Source organism: Ambystoma mexicanum, chromosome 5q, assembly GCF_040938575.1.
Source record: "Ambystoma mexicanum isolate Mex_15411 chromosome 5q, UKY_AmexF1_1, whole genome shotgun sequence".
Lineage (NCBI taxonomy): Eukaryota > Metazoa > Chordata > Amphibia > Caudata > Ambystomatidae > Ambystoma > Ambystoma mexicanum.
In genome coordinates this window covers 1,202,352,193-1,202,369,300 of record NC_090933.1, presented here as the reverse complement: position 1 = coordinate 1,202,369,300, position 17,108 = coordinate 1,202,352,193, and the positions used below count along the sequence as shown (strand labels likewise).

The following is a 17,108-nucleotide window of genomic DNA, read 5'->3' as shown; positions in this document are numbered from 1 at the left end:
TCAGTTGTTCGGTATCTCCTTTTGTCTGCAGATTGCAGGGACTCTGGCTTTAGTAGGTCATATCGGCATTATGGAAAGAGCCCGGTTTGTAGTGCTTTGCGTAAGGCCATGTAGTCTTGGATGTGTCAAATGTGTGAGGGGAGGAAACCAGAGAGTTGAGGAGGCGGATACTCCAATACTGGCAGAATTGGAGGTTGGAATCAAAAGAGGGTAGTACTTGATCGTGGGGTGCGCAATGGCATGTAGGGTTTATCTTCTCTTGTAGGTACGTTGGGTCAGTCCTGTGCACTGCTCAGTGAGTAATGCATAAGGTTTTGAAGGCGGCCCTTCGTCCGACAAGGAGCCAGTGGAGGGAGCGGGGGAGATGTGTCCCAGGACGAGAAGGAGTTTAGCAGCAGCGTTTTGGGCTCTTTGGAGTTTGTTGAGTTGGTGTGCTGGTGCTCCCAGGTATAACGAGTTGATAGTCCAGGCTCAACATAATAGACATAACAGCAGTGAGTCTGTTGGGATAGGTGAGGAAAGGAAAATGCGTCTGAGTAGATTGAGGTGGTACTGGCAGGATTTTGATACATTATTGATCTGACGGGAGAGTGTTAGGTCTGAGTCCATAGTGCAGCCAAGGTTTTTGACTATTTTGGAGGCAGAAGGAGCCATGAGAGTGGATGTGGTAGAGGGGCAGGTTTGCTGCACACAATGACTTATTTCAGTTTAAAGACGGTTTAAAAGGAGGTGGTTACTTGTCATCCATCGGTCAATATCCCTATGACATGCTTTAAGGTTGGGGCGTGGGTTGGTGCCTGTTTTGGGAATTAAGATAATCTGGGTATCGTCGGCGTAGTTGAAGCACGAGAGGCTGCATACACGGTTGATTCCTTGTAGTGGTCAGAGCTTGAAAAGGAGAGCAGAGAGGCGGGCGCCTTGGGGTACTCCAGTGTTCACAGCATGAGCAGTTGAGATAAAAGGGGCGAGGAAGGCGATTAGTTTCTTGTTGGTGAGGAAGTAGGCAATCCATTTGAGTGACGAGCCACGGATTGCTAGGGAGTGGAGGCGGTCAAGGAGGATTGAATGGTTAATGGTGTCAAAGTTTTCTGACTGATCAATTCTCTGTTCTGGGTAGAGCGAGTGATCTGAATGCCTGTGAGCCCGATTGGTGGCCTGCATGAGTGCTCTCCTGTGTGATTGGCTGGCTGAGCAAGGCTCAGCCAGAGTGAATCGGTGATAGATGTGTTTATCTGGGGACCTCTCACAACAATCTGTTGAGAAGCTGAATCAAGAAGTTGTTCCTTGAAGCCCAGCCGGAAGGGCTGCATTTTTTTCAATGTAATCTGAAAGCTGTCGTGTCTCCCAAGGACTGATCCAGAGAGGACCTGCAAAGAAGACCCCTCCCCAAGCTACAAGGGACTATTGTGCAAAGCTGTTGCTCTTCATCGAAGTAGCCTGGAAGCCACTCCTCTGTGCCTACCGTTAGGAGAAGGGGTCCTCTTCAGAAGAGGAGTGCCGGATATCTCGAGCCACAGAAGTCCATTGGTGTCACTAAGGGTCATCTTGGCATAGTGTTGCTGCACATCCGGAGCTGTGTTCCGAACTGCAAAAGGACATCCTTGCTGTTGCCATAGACTTTTTCCAGCTGCAGAGAGTCCAGAGTTTCTGGAAGCAGAGGAAGGTCTGATGGCGGTATTCCCAATGAAGTCCAGAGGGTCCAGACTTGGTTGAGAGTCCATGGTCCACTCCAATGGTAGGGTCCAGGTTGCCAGAAGCCGTCCAGAGGTCTGTGCTGCAGCACCAAAGAACTGAAGGTTGCAAAACTGCAATATTCCTAAACCTGACACCAAAAGTGACCTATGCCCCATTCACTGCCAGAAGTCATCAAAGGGTTCCATAGGTCTTACCTCAATCTGCCAAGCCTTTAGGGAACTGATAGCAAGTTGCTTCTTCACAGGACTTCGACAGTCAGAGAAATTATCAACCAAAGGAGAGCACTGCGAAGAGCCAACTTCAGAAAGACTTTGGTTCCTTTTTTATTCTTGGACCCAGCACCCCAGTGGCGCCTTCCAAAAGGGAGGGAGGGGGTCCAGCCTCTGAGGGAGTCGTCGAGTAAAGCTGAGAAACTCTGCCACTTCGCCTGCCAAGGCACCAAAGGTACGTTAACGAGGAAGAGTCTTCTAGTCTCAGGAGTTGTCCAGGGGGTCCCAGATTCGTCTTGGCTCCTGTTCTCTTGTGACCTCTCGGGTACTTTGGGGGTGGTAGAAACTCTTAAGAAAGCATAGGTTATTGACATTAATGGACTGGGCTATAAAAAACAAACTAGTTGACGCCCTAACATTTCCCTTGCATGTTGCCAAGGTAGGGGTGGAGGGTGCTCACTCAGAATTACTTGTCTAAAGAAATAATTCTGCCACTGTTCATATCTAACCTGCCTTTATTTCCTATTCTATGCTGTTACACCTAATTTAAGAATCCACATGCCCATTTTCAAATGGTATGCAGTTAGTGCATCTGTTACTGAATTTAAGTACCACATAGTGAATATATTTGCCATTCTTTGAGTAAGTATTTCAATTACAAGGTGTTACTTTTTTAATATGTATCTTTGATAGTGGTAGCAAACCTTCTTTTATATAAAGAAGTTGTTTTATCACCTTTGTGGGGGCTTTGGGGAAATGCTGTACTTACGAACCTGCCTGCATCACCCCCTGAAAGCTTAAGCCTGACTGCTTGCAACGTTCTATCAAATTGAGAGCCTTGCTTTGGTGTTACTCTGCCTTTACCCTACCATATAAAAGGGCAGAAGTACAGATGCCCTCCTCCAGTCTTTAGAGGCACAATGTGACTCCAACAACAGGAGGTCTTATTGTCTGAGGCGCATAACCTGATATTCCGTAGACTGCCTGATGTGACTGATTTGAGGTACCGTAGACGAGTGAATCGAGAATCCTCCGAAGGGATTTCACCTTGTCCAGTATTTGAATAGGACTATTGGACACTGTGTTTCCTCGCACAGGGGTATTTTCCTCTGCCTCCTAGTTGTAGTCTGATAACTTGTAGATCAGTCTTGGCTTGGATGAGTCCCATGAAATGGTTATTTACCACCTTTTTGATCATGGGGGCGGGGGTAGCTTGTATCAATAGGGAAGAAAATCTAAGAACCACAAAACGAGGGAGACTGGCTTCCCCACCCTTATTCACGTTGGTTTATGGATTAAAAACACTATTAAAACCCTGATGCATCAATCCGGACATACAGTCGGACAGTATAAGACCATTTGATATACTGTATTCCAAAAAATGTGTGCAAGGTTACATTCCACAAATACAATACATACATATATGTAAAACCCGATAGTCGATTTCCTCCTGGAGACAACAATACCAGCTACTATGGGGCCTAGAGAATCTCTAGTATTCCACTGTTAAGAAAAACATTTCAATAACCGATTGTGACAAAATTACTACAATAGATGGCTTTTAATAGACCATTAATTTTCAAACCCTGGAGTTGACCTGTTGAAAGATTGCGTCAAAGTCGATACACCGTGTTTCTGGTTACTTGGGTGGATTGTGTTTAACATCAAACACCACATTTACTCATCCCAATTGGCCTTCATCAGGACAAACAACTTTAGCACGATGCTGTTATGCTTCGCCATTCTTGTGAATCTTTGATTTACACACTCCTGTTTCTTTGTTTTACGAGCACAATACATTTATACTTTGCGTGAATGACCTCATGTTCACTTCTTCTTCATTTGTGGACGGTTGCTAATTCCAGCCACGTCCATCCATTATGGTATGGTAGAGCATGGACATGCCTCTGACACGGCTCAGCCGGAAATGGTGATCTCGGTTTGGTGCAGTCTTAAGATGGGTCAACCCTCGTGTGTTGGAGAATAACTAGTGGTCTATTAAAAACAATCTATTGTAGTTATTTTTGTCACAATCTGTCTACTAACCCCATGTTATTGAAATTGTTGTGCTTGGAGTGTGGCCCTGGAATGCTAGATTCTCTGGATCCATAGCAGCTGGATTAGCTGTCTCCAGATGGACATGGACTATCAGGCTTTATATGTACTGTTGTAATGTAACCCTGCGCACATTTTCTATACCTCTTCTTGGAATATAGTTTTTATACTGTCTCTATGTCCCGATAGATGAATCTCAGGGCTTTTCATAGTTTTCTTCCATAAACCCACGCAAATAAGGGTGGGGTAGCCAGTCTCCATTGTTTTGTGGTTCTTGGTTTAGTCCTTTCAAATTGTGTATCGCCTACAAAGCAATCGCGAGTAGCACACTAGTGTACCTGGTTGCTTAGCTTCACATACATGATGGCACATGCAGCAAATGGACCAACTGGCTCGAATCAATTCTCCTGAAAAGAGCACCATAAAAAATCCTCCTCGTATCACACTCCCACCCCACCCTTTGGAACTCCATCCCCGTGGTGGCACAGAATGCCCCACAATGCTCCAATTTCGCAAGGTTTTAAGACCAAGACGTGGCGCTTTCAACAATACCTGACCAAACAAAATGAAGAAAATTGTCTGGGTGACAGCAGAATATTTCTGGAGCATGACAACCAGAGTTAATTATTCTGGAACATGTGAAACCTGGTTTTGTAGACATACCATCGTGGTTTACACGTTGCTGTGTATTTGGTTCCATTGAACCCATAAAACGCTTAATCATTATGACAAAATGACTACTACTCGTGGCTAAAACACCTGCTGGGCCCCACACTACTACTAAACCAGCAGTGATTCCAATCATAAAGTTTAAACTGGTACAAGCTGGAGGGTATACTGCCTTCGCCACTAGCACAGACCAAGGGTGGGGCCTACATCTTCAGGAAGGGTGTGAGCTAATAAGTTGCTTGGGTTGCTACCGTGAAGTACCATTATCCCAAAATAAAAACATCTATACAAAGATCTCTAAATATAAACTTTTAATCCAACAATAAAATATGGCTGTTTTGTGGCTACAGCAAACTGAACACCACCAAGACCGAATGCCTGCTCCTCCATGTTGAATACCCCTACATCCAGAGCGGTCTTGTCGTATAGATGTACTTTGGGATTCCTTCTGTCTATGCCTTTTTGAATTTGGAACCTGATGCCCATGAACATCCGACTCTCCCTGACGCTCGTGCAATTTGAAAAATAAACCCGGACTCTAACCAACACAGCCTAGCATCCCGCCTGAGAGCCACCCTTCACATCTTACCTTTCCTGGCAATGTTAACGTGGCATAATCGTGCCTAGCGTTGCTGTGCTTACTGTGATGGTGAGGGCATCGCAGAATGTGGTGTTTAGAATAGATCCAACATTTCCATTTACGTTTTTAGACCCCCAAATATTTGAGCTTCTCTCTATTATCTGGACACTAAAGAGCTACAGCTGGCAACAATTCTTGGAGGGGTGCAAGGATAGTACCTGTGTCCCTGGTGCTAATAATTACCAATGGTGGAAGGACCTGGGGGTGGTGTTGATGGCAATACCTTGCAATGGAGCATGGACCAGCCCATTGTATTGCAGTAGATGGTAGCATGTCTATAGGGGTATGCAGTGGCAATACCCACTCCATGATTTCATACAATGAGCAAATGGAGTTGTCAGTATGTGGTAACAGTCACTATTAGTGCAGACTCCTAGTAGGAGGCCTGGATTAAAGGGCCACCAATGACGTTGCACGCCCTTCTGAAGGTTAACAAAAAACACTTCTGATAACGCTATGATCCAATTGCTGGGAAGAGGTTAAGCTTTCTGGAATGTACATAACTGTTTAAGATGACTCTAAATATAGTAGCAGAACTCTGCTTGAGTTTGGGGGGGGGGCGATGGTGGGGTTGGCAGGGGCGGGAAGCTGTACATTTCTAATTAAAGATGGAATAGTTGAATATCACGACTTGTCAGTATCCAGTGATTATACCAAATAAAAAAAAAATAGTGACTAAAATTTTAGCCAATAAAAAAAATGAATTATTTTTAAAAAATGTGGGTTTAAGGATAACCTCTGTTGGGCAGGGGGTTGGTTTTAAACCTAGGGAAATAGGGGACGGGGGACCCCAAATATTTTTTCATTAATTTCATTCACGGTTTATTCATTCGGTAAAGTCATAGAACCCGTTTGTCAGCAGGGTTCGAAATTGCAGTAGCTCTTCCAACTGTTTGCATTGGTAGACTAATGGGAGCTTGTACATAGCCGGTCATAGCGAGTAGAGCGCTCGCTTTGACATCCGTGCAGAGCCTTCTAATGCAGGTTCGAATCCCGGCAGGGCCAAACTCAGACTTTCAGCCTTCCGAGGTCGATAAATGAACACTGCACACTGTGGGTAATAAGCAGCGCACAGATACCTGAGGGTTCGTAGTGCTATATACATGCTAAATTATTAAGATCTTGGGGCATATCTTTAAGTTCTATTCCTTTTAGCTTTGACTCGTTCCCTTGCTGGTTGGTCTCTGATCCTTTGGAATTACATGACCAATGCCAGCTGCTTCCACTAGGCTTTTGAACAGCAATCCCTGTGAAACTGGGAGAAGTGGGGTTTCCTCGTAATTGGGGGGGGGGGGGGGGGGGATATAAATCTACTGCTTGAAATTTTTAAATGTCTAAGGTTCTGCATATTGAAAATTAAGGAACTTTTTGTTTTTTCTACTTCATGGGTAATATTTGATCTGAAATAGAGCTTGAGAACCCTACCTGAAACCCAGTGGGTTTTTGTCCAGTAGAATCTACAGCACTCGTTTTTATTAAATCCTTAACGGAGCAGGACTGAAGATGTTGGTTTAAATATGGAATTGAAAAAATGGGTTCATCCATCTGCCGACCATGCACTTCACACTGGTACTGTGGTCAGAATCCCCCTGAGATTACCTGTGGAGGGTGACGTGTGGGGTGAGGGAGGGGCTGCCAGGGATGGGACTGAATAGAAATGTAATCCTGTGTGCTGAAAGGAATGGTGGCATGCTTGCGATTACTGCCCAAAACCTCTCATTCACGATTGGCCCTCCAGGATTTTACAACCTACTGTGTGCCAGTAAGAACATGTAAATGACCCTTTGGGTCATTGAAGCACTTGCTGAATGACAGCATTTTTGAAGTAGTTGGTGTTTCTGTGCTAATCGAGATGTTGAGAAAAGTAGATGGCAAAGAATGTGGAGTATCCTCCGGTTAATCTGTTGCAGCGAGTGTGCCTTATTTTGGAAATCGCCCACAGTTTGCAGTGATCTTGAAAGTGATGCAACACAGGGTTGGATTGGATTCTGAAGGGTATTAGAAAGGCTCCTGTGCTCTCGCATACTTGTCTGGGTCTACTGCATGAGATTGCTTGGGCCTATAAATTACTTTCCACTCACCAATGAGATGGGAGTTGGTAAATGGGTTTGTCCTTTCGGCGATGGTTATTCCATTGTGAAGGTTTGGGAACTGGGAGCAGTCCTCTTCTGGGTGATGGCATAGAGTAAATTGGACACTACTTGTGGATCGTGCAATACTATTCATTCTAATAGTGGTGAAGTCTTTGCCGCTGAGGATGGCCAACATAGACGCACAGCGTCTTCCACAGTGGTAGTTTAGGTGAATGGGGAAAATCTCGTTTGGGAGAAATCCCCCAGAGACCTAATCACCATATCCTGTTACTTGGCACTAAAGCACCACCTATAAGCTCAATCATTCTCATTGGATTATAGCTGGGGTGAGATTGGATACAAGGCGAGACACAAAGTGTAGGTGTTTGGTTATTTACCCGCCCACTGACTACCCGTGCTAAACCCCATAGGATTTCCCACCCACTTCCTGCTGTGGCTTTCCCGGAAGACCTGCTCTTGGCATATCTTTAATTTATCGTTATCAATCAGTAACATCAACTTTGTGTTGACGTGCCTGCTAGTGTTTTCTCAAAGGAGTCCATTGAGGATTCATGGCTTACTTTGGAGCTGTAAAAGATGTGCTACTAGTGTAATACAAATGACTTCACCAAGCGTGCTGCTGGCCACTTATTAGCAGTATACCTGTAGTTCACTGAAGTCCTGTCGGCATTGGCAACCGTTTGTGGATATGTATTATATGGGCATATATAGTGCCTTGCCTGGTAGCTACTCACACTATTGTGCAGCTGCTTCAATCCATGCCCACTTTACTTATTACTATTCTGGCAGTGCCTGGCAAAAGTCTATCCTGTTGCTACACAAAAGCCAAACATTTGACATTGCAATGCTTGTTTTTTTTATCGTGCATCCGTCGCTACGGATCGCTAATGCTTCCACTTGCAAATTATTTCCCGATTTGATATTGAGCGATGCATTGGATTCTGAAAGATTAGGGCAGAGTTTGCCTTGTGGGAATGCAAACCTGTGGCTCCATGTTGCAAAGGCCATTGGGATCAGAAGAGTTGGCTTTGTCGGTGTTAATTTTATAATCTGAACACTGGCTGTTATTTTACGGGCAGTTTGTTTTAATAGCGGGCCAAATCAGATTCCCTTTTGTATCCGCTCCTCAAAAGCTTTGGGTTGGGGTATGGCTGCCTGGAGCACATTTACGCAATGCATTTACAAGAAATGTGGAACTTATATTTTTACCAAGTACATTGTCGGATGAAGGTGATATGAACGTGTGTTGTGAAGTGCAATTGTCTTTGACGTTTGCATTTGCTAGCTATGGTTGCCAATAGGAACTGGAATATTTTCCTGGATGGCAATGTGCATGGTGGTGCATCAGTGCTGCACTGCTTTCCGCTTGGTGTCTCCCACCACAGCACCTCCATCCATCCATTGGAGGCAGCGGTTAATTACTACTGTGGTGTAGATTGTTTCAGTTTATAATTGGACCTGTTCTGATCTGGGGTTTGAGTGCAGACCGACCTGTGTCGTACCCGTTCGTCTTCTGGTGGTTGTTGATAGGAAGAGTGAATGGGTGGTACAGGTCATGTGCTGCTTCTAAATTGAGACTGTGTGCACGGTGTAGCAGTTCTGGAGGGGATGGGGGGTGGAATAGGGCACCGCTGCTGAACACTGAAGAGTCAGCTTGCTACAGTTCTCTGCTTGCTACCGTCCTATACGTGTCTCCTTCCACTGGTGCGCGTGAGCTTGCGGTGCGACATAACTGTTGGAAGAATGCTGGTGTGCCTTCTGTTTTGATGAGAGCATAAGGTAAACTGACACCATAACTTGCTGTTATTTTGTTTTGACAGGATTGCTACACTTCTGGCTGGCTACAGATTTATGGAGGTGCAGAGGAGCAACTTTGAGTATTGCCATGCGCAACACTGTGACTGATGATTGACGGGAGGGCCACGCAGCACCACCCGGATTGCGCCTCTGTGAACTAACCATTACAATCCGTTGTGCATGCATCACCAGGCCAAGTGAAGACTATCTGCTCGTGCTTGACTCCCTCAGAGTCACCAACACTCTAAAATACTTCACATATCCTGATGGGGTAACGTGAGGGTCTAAAGTTGCGCACGTATGCTAGGACAATTTGCTGCAAGAATTCGGGGCCTTTTTTTTGGTTGAATTTTTAAAGTAGCAGTTCAGGCTGCGGACAGAAGTAAAGGGTTGTACATTTTCAAAGGGGGGCTTTTTTTGCCTAATTGCACAAGAAAAAAGAACAAACACTAAAGATTTTGTATTCTCTTCAAAAACCAGGATTGTAAGGTTTGGAAAAACTAACGCGCACTCCAAAAGTTTTGGAATATTTGCACAGCCGTGGTTGATCCCTCCCCGCACCGACGTTTCATCACATTGCCATTTTTGTATGGTCTCGACCTTCATCGTCTTAAGTTATGGCTCGCATGAACCGCCCCGCACCGGTGGAGGTCTGCTTCAAGAACATGCGTTTCTTGATCACGCACAACCCAACCAATGCCACGCTGAACACCTTCATTGAGGTGAGTGAATATGTTGTAGTAATTAATGGGCTAGAAAGAGTTGTGCCATTATTTTAGACCGAACTATTGGTTGTGTGTTTTTTCGACTAGTGCAATGACTCCATATACTGCTTGTATGCTCTCCGGCACTGCATTCTTCAAGGTTCTCCAAATCGCCTTGTGTTGTCAATCTTCAACCTTTCCTTTCAGACCTTTTGTCATTTGTTACCCACCATTCAGTGGGGGACATACTTTAACCCAATGCACCAACAGTAATGTCCTCTTGCATACAAATTACTATAAATGGTTATTTTAATGCATACTCATAACATTAGGCCACTAAGGTGGATGGCTACAATTCCTATGGGAATATATTTGGAGAAATGTGTCAATGTGATCAACCATAAGGGAGAAATGTACCTTTTCGACAGCGTTGATGCCACATGCGTCCCGTTTTAGGCAGGGATTCTAATAAGCTAAAGGGGAGTTAGCCCCCCTAATTTATCATTTTTACTCCAATTCAGACGCACAATGGGTTTTGATCATTGCAATTTTTTTTAATGCTTTAGATATTCCAACTCTAGAGAACTTTACCTGTACTGCTTTGTGCCTAGTAATTCTTCCAAGATTTGCACTTTGTGGTTACTCTTCAAATAGCTGATGGGCTTTCAAATCAGTATTAACTAGGATGCTGTGTGTTCATGCGTCGAGGGCTTTTTTGAATTTTTTTTTTTTTGAATTTTTTTTAGGACTGATTTTACTCTATTTCTGTGTGGGAGTATTTACCCTTTTGTGGGGAGAAAAACATGCTGATTGGTGCTCCTGGTTTTCAAGGATTTGCTGTAGCGGCACCCACAGAAGCAAGCATTTTTATGGGTCGCAGTAGGTGGCAAATAGTTAAGAAGACGCAGCCTCCTTGAAATGTTTCCCTCGCTTGGTGTTTGACATTCATTTGCTTAAAGGTGAACATTGTTTGTGTATCTTGGCTGCCTCTGCTGTCAGTTTAATTTGAGCCCAGATGTCCAGAGCTTGACCAGCCAGCGTTTTCCTGTGCATGCCCGTTTGAAGTATTTATTATAAGGTATGCTGTGAAATGTATTTCCCTCCTGAAATAATTGGCTTGGGTTTATTGGTGAATGAAAATTGGAAATTGGCAGCCAATACGTATAGCATTGGCAGGAAGTATGCGTCTGCCGTCATTGCTAACTCGTTCATGGGAGTAGACTGCTTCACCGCCCATCAGCATAGCAAGACATTTGGGTGCAGCCAGTTCGGCACGGGCCAATTTGGCTCAGACCTTTCGCCGCAGGAGCCGTGTTTGGCCTGGCCACTTCACGGCAATTTGAATTAACATTGGACTTTTCACAGTGCATTTTTAATAAAAAATATTGAATTCGGGTGGTCGCGAACCCTGCCCTGCAGGGTTGGGTGACTGATGAGTTAACCGCATGGCCATAGAGCTCTCGCAATTTTCATTGCAGCAGTTACATTTATTAAGCTATAGGAGTCTTCTTAATGGCCCACGTTCATATAATTAACTGGTGCAGTTGAAACTGATAAGATCTCCAGAACCCACTGGTTAGCTCTCCTGTCTCGCATCCCTGCAGGGCAGTGTTGGAGATACCCTCAATTTTATTTTTTTAAATTAAAAAAGGTGCTTCTGCACCGAAACATGCTGATGCCAGGGCCAGCCCGGTCGCGCCTAACGTGCTGCGCCAAATTGGCCCACGCCAACTGGCTCTGCCGAAAAGGTACTGTACTGCACATCAGTTTGCCATATTTCTGTAGCTTCAGTACCACCTTGTGGTCAAAACTATACTGTAGTGATGAGGGAAGGGGTGTTGAGAAGCAGACTATTTCATTTCTCTCACCATGCTTTCTTCTGCCTTCCCCCTGGTGCAAATTCTGAGCTCACTCAAGCAAGTCCTAATCCGGACCCTGGTAATCCTTGCATCCTTCCTTTGCGTGCACCTTCGTCCTTCTGGCGACCAGCGCTCTGTATCGCAAGAGTCTAGTGCCGTTCTGCGTGGCAATAGCACGCAAGAAGGCAAATAAATATATAACTGCTGCACTGGGAGTTTGTAGGGGGCTGAACGTGGACCTTGTCCGAGTTTCGCTTTGTTACCCTGAAACAAACTCCCCTGTGCCAGCTTATGGAGTGGCATGCAATATTTCTACATTCACAACTGGGGTGTAGGGGGGGATTCACTTCACTTCGCTTGGTTGGAGAGTTCGAGGTATGCGAGGCACTTAGTTCTAATAGAGCATGAACCTTGCAGAGCAGCACAGAGCGATGCAGTTGATTCTTTGGTCGTGGGGATTTGATAAGGCATGCATTTTTCTCAGCCGGAAATGACTAAATTGCTTTTACGGAAAGATCTTTTCATCAGCAATAATCGCTCTGGGCAGGGACTTTGGAAGGCCATAGGGCCGAGTTTACAGGGCCAAGCGAAGCAAGGGCCTTCACGTTAGCCCTGGGGGCGTTACTAGACATGGTAATGCCCCAAGACCAGAGGGCTTATTGCTATTAGATTTCATGGGATGCTAAACTTTAAAAAAAAAAATAATTTAGTAAACGGTGTGGTTGTAATAACTTTTAAAATGCAATACTAAAGAAGTCCACCAGGCCCAGGGGCGAAGGGAACTACATGGGTCTTCTTCCTTTCCCTGGCAGCCATTCACCGCGGCGGGAACAGCGTTTCTGGTGCCATCGAAGGACGAGGTGGCTGCAGCCAAGTAGGCTGGTTGGAGTGGAAATTGGGGTTTGGGAAAGGGCGTGCAGGGGTGCACTAACCTGCAGCCTGGCAGGCAAGATGGCGGCCTCCCCGTTCTGGGGAGGCTCCGAACATGGGCTTTACCTTGAGGAAAGCCCCCTGTTTGGAGGTTCGTGATTGGCTGGGAGTTGACTTGATTTCTAACCCCCCCCCCCCCACACACCCTTTACTCGAAATGCATCGTTGGAGGGGGAGGGTGGGGGTTCGTTTGGGAGGGTTACACCATTATTTTGCACACATTTTTAGGACCCTGGATACTTGCGACTTGAATGAGTTCTGCCATTTCTGATGATGCCATGCAAAACGGTACAGAGATCAAAAGCGTTATGGGCCTTGATAGCAGGGGGTTTTAAGCTGTGGATTTTTATTTCATCTGCTGGCGATGTAAAAATGTCAGCCTCCACTTACTGCTGCCCACTCTCATAATAAATGCCATGTGAGGACCAACCCCTAAACTTGCCTGTTCAGCTGGGCTGGTTCCTCGAGGGCGGCATATATATGCATGCCTACATAGAACATGAAACCAGCAACTCGAAACCTAGGCTATTGCTTGTGCAAGTGCTTTTTTTGGGGGGGGTTTAATAGAAAAGCTATTGCACTCTTGCAGATTGGCGAGACGTATCTGAATTTCTGAGACACACAAGTCCCAGATCTCCTGGATCAGTAGTACAACAAACTAGTGCCCAAAACCAGCCACAGAGTGACAAACGGCGCATCACAGTATACTCCCAGCAGGACTCCACACTGCAGCTAACTTTCGCAGCAGGTTCACCACTTTCACCAAGATTGTTTTAAAAAAGCATTATTTTTGCCTGTGTATATTTTACACAAAACCATGTCTGCGTCGTCTCCTTAACAGAAACTTTGCAACGGTGCGAGCGTGATGTTTGCAGAGTAAAATCACCAGTTCAAAAATTGCCCCAGTGCAAAACATTCAGTGCATTTTTTGCTTCCGGGCAATGTTCACTGAAGTGCCAAGTTGGAACACCAGTGTAATTTTATTTTCCTGTTGCAAAGAGTGCATTGAAATTTTGCAAGAACGTTTTGCATGAGGGCAAGTTTCTGTAATGAGTCCCACGGATTACTACGACACAACCCTCTTCGAAAATAAGCTCTTTGAAGGTAGACTGAACAATGAGGTCGGATTCCGGGGTTCACGCTCTTGCTGGACATAATGCATGTCCTTTTTAAACCAATTTCTGCAACCCAGATCCAACCTCCGTTACACAGGCCACAATGAGAGGTTCTTTAAAATGTCTGTTTGAAACTTCACCAACTGTGTGCGTACCTCTTCTGGATGCATGTTTTAGGCCTGGGGTTCCTGCATCACCTGTGCCATAAGAATGAAGCTATCCCGCATAACAATTTGGTCTAGCTGCACGCACAAGTCTCTCTCTCTCTCTCTCTCTCTCTCTCTCTCTCTCTCTCTCTCTCTCTCTCTCTCTCTCTCTCTCTCTCTCTCTCTCTCTCTCTCTCTCTCTCTCTCTCTCTCTCTCTCTCTCTCTCTCTCTCTCTCTCTCTCTCTCTCTCTCTCTCTCTCTCTCTCTCTCTCTCTCTCTCTCTCTCTCTCTCTCTCTCTCTCTCTCTCTCTCTCTCTCTCTCTCTCTCTCTCTCTCTCTCTCTCTCTCTCTCTCTCTCTCTCTCTCTCTCTCACGAGACAATCTCACAGCACCCATCCACATGCCAGCTTAATATGGGCTGCTAGCAGGGACTTGGCCACCCCTACGTACCTTTTGTATTGGCTAAAATGCGTGCACGCATTCTAAACTCCTGTGACAAAATTCCCATACCCGGACTTCGGTCCCCCCGAGCGCGTTCTTTTACAGCGCTCCGAGACCATACCAATGGGAAAAGGCACTGTACAAATGACCATTGCCTCCTAAAGGGCAAAATGCAGCGTGCCAGTTTTGTTTGGGTTCTATTGCACTAACCGCCCCCTCCGAAACTCGACCCTCTAAGATTCCATAGAACTTAATTGTTTCTACATGCTTGCAAAGACCTTCCGGCTTGCAACTTGAGCACTTGCCATCGTGGAGAGTACTGTTAAATTGTCTACCAAGTACTGTTATGCTTAGAAGTTGGAGGAATCGGCGTAGAGCACTAGTTGAAAACATGCTGATTTGTAATGGGTGCTTGTAATTTGCTGCATAGCCAGCTTCTATCTTGAGAGCTATGTCTCTGTGCCGCAATGCGGGAGGAGTAAACAGACTGGTCCCCTTTTAGCCTACACAACTGCTTACGCCTGCATCGGCTACCTCTCGAGTGGTCTGTATAAGGGCTATCTTGATGATAGCTTTCCCATCTGGGATCTCACCCAGCAAACGATACCCAGTTCTTCAACCGCAAGTATTTGATTATATCTGTGGTTATTGGAGGCCTCTGTATGCAGATCAGAGCTATGCAATGGGCTAGCTTGGCTCCAACCTTGAATAATTGTTCAAGGTGTTGGCGCGAGAGCTTCCAGAGGTGTGGAGTTTAGCCACCAAGTATGTTTGTGTGTCTAGTTTTGAATTTGATCCTGGGAGAGGGATTCACATCATGTAGGAGATGCGGTTGCCTGTAATGAGGCGGGCCAGTTGTGCACCTGGAAGCCGAATGAGGCGGGAGATTTTCCCATCGACTAGTGATCATAAGGGCTTGAACCACCATGCGAATGTTATGGGCTGGGGAGGGGGGTGTTCAAGGGTTTAGGAAGTGTGGAGAATTGTAGCCACATGGTTTGCACCTTTCTGGCTATGTGCTTTTGAAAGGAAAGTTTACTGTTAATAAGGAAGACCAGGGATTTGGCTGCATTTCACAGCAGCAGGGTAAATCCTCCTGGGTGTTCATATTAGTTAAAACCTGCATATAGCCCAAAATTAGACCAAAAGACTAATGGTGGGTCTTATCTTGTTACTAAATCATGATTCTGAAAGTTTGAATTCTGATAATTGCCTTCATTTTACTATTGGAATCAGCCCTACAGATTAAGGTTGAGTATCTGCCACTTTTATTCCCCCCCCCAAAAAAAGGGGCAAATAAGCCCTAAAAAATTAAAAATCGTGAGTAAAAATACCAGTCATGTAGAACATTATCCCCCCCCTTGCTTTCAGCCACACGGCCCCATGGATATGTTTTGGACCAGTGGTGCATTTCTGTACATACCAGAGGCGATGAATGTGTCGGGAGAGAGTTGCCCATTAACACAATTCTGCTCAAGGAACAAATAAGATTTAGGAAACTGACACTCGGGTCACAGACCTCTCAATGGCATTACAGTAAGTGATCCTAATCAGTGATCAGGTCAAGATCAACTTTTTCAAACCTTGTAATCTGGAGACTGCATCGTGTTAACAATAATTAATAATGCCTAAAGGCACAACAATTACTAACAGCTGACAGCATACCGACTTTACAGATCATGTGTTCTATTAGTTAAATAGCAATGTTTGAAAAGCAGTTGATGGTTGCAAACTGAAATACTGGAGGTGTAATTGCAATCAGTGCGCCATATAGATGAGATTTGGACGTGGAGTAGTTGACTCCCTAAAAATCATTTTACTCCCAGCTTAAAAAAAAAATAGGGAGTAAAAAACGGAAGTCCAATTTCCAATGGGCGTATTTTATAAGCGGGTAAATGTTTGCACTAGAAGGAAATGTTTTGCATTTGTTTGCACCCATTTACTCATGCACATTTAAAGATACAGATTTACTTCTTCCAATCAGGCAGTAATAAGTATTACAGTAAATTGCTCAGTAGTGATGGGGATGATATGAAGGGAAGTTAAAAAGTGCTGACTTTGGAATCGGAATGTTGCTTCACAATTGCCATTTAACCAAAATGTTCGGATCTTGGGCCACTCGCATGATTCTCCCTATCCATCAGTTCTCCGATCTGTTAGTTTAGGCCAAATGTTGGCAAACCCAGCTTTACTGAGACTTATGATTTGAGGACTTCAGTGACAACAAGGCTTCAGTCTGAGGTCTGTGTATAATATATTTCCTTCTTGTAAAGTATTCATTCAATCATGTTGGTTCATGATCCTAAGCCTGGCCTGGGAGGGATGTTCCTGGCACTCTCCCTCTGTTTCCTCGTACCCTCTTTCCCTGCCCAATATTTAAAAAGACCCAACAGATTTTTGTTTAGTCCTGGTACGTGGTTAATCTTTCATCATTCACCCACTCAGTCCTAGTTCAGGGGTTGGCTGTCAACAATGTCTGACGCTGTAGGTGTATCAGCAGGGTTGTCCGTGGATGTGGTCCACCCCCACTCAAACCCTGAGAGTCTTTTAATTCCCCTTCCTCCTCACCTGATGAAGACGAGAAGTCCAACTTCTTTCCACGAGGGTCGACGAGTAAAAGTCCTTCTCTCCTTGTGTAGATGGGTCGGCCTCGGGAGGAAGCCCACCGCGACCCTTTGGGAATGAATTCGCGGGGACTTCCCCGCCCCCCCCCCCCCCCCCCCCCCCGCGACAGACAAGTGCGGCAAGGGGGAA

The 17,108-nt window shown here is 45.3% G+C and overlaps 1 protein-coding gene across 5 annotated transcripts in view; it reads left to right on the top strand.

The window, feature by feature from the left end:
• Window positions 1-17,108, top strand: part of PTP4A3 (protein tyrosine phosphatase 4A3) — a 179,386-nt gene that overhangs the window by 104,544 nt on the left and 57,734 nt on the right. For 4 of the 5 annotated variants that reach the window (XM_069621715.1, XM_069621718.1, XM_069621716.1 and 1 more), the window contains exon 2: window positions 9,182-9,880. In XM_069621715.1, the coding sequence (XP_069477816.1) occupies window positions 9,776-9,880 (105 nt within the window). In that variant the 5' untranslated portion in view covers window positions 9,182-9,775. Of the gene's footprint in view, window positions 1-9,043; window positions 9,066-9,181; window positions 9,881-17,108 lie in introns of those variants that run through there. The other variant, XM_069621719.1, reaches the window with a different exon arrangement.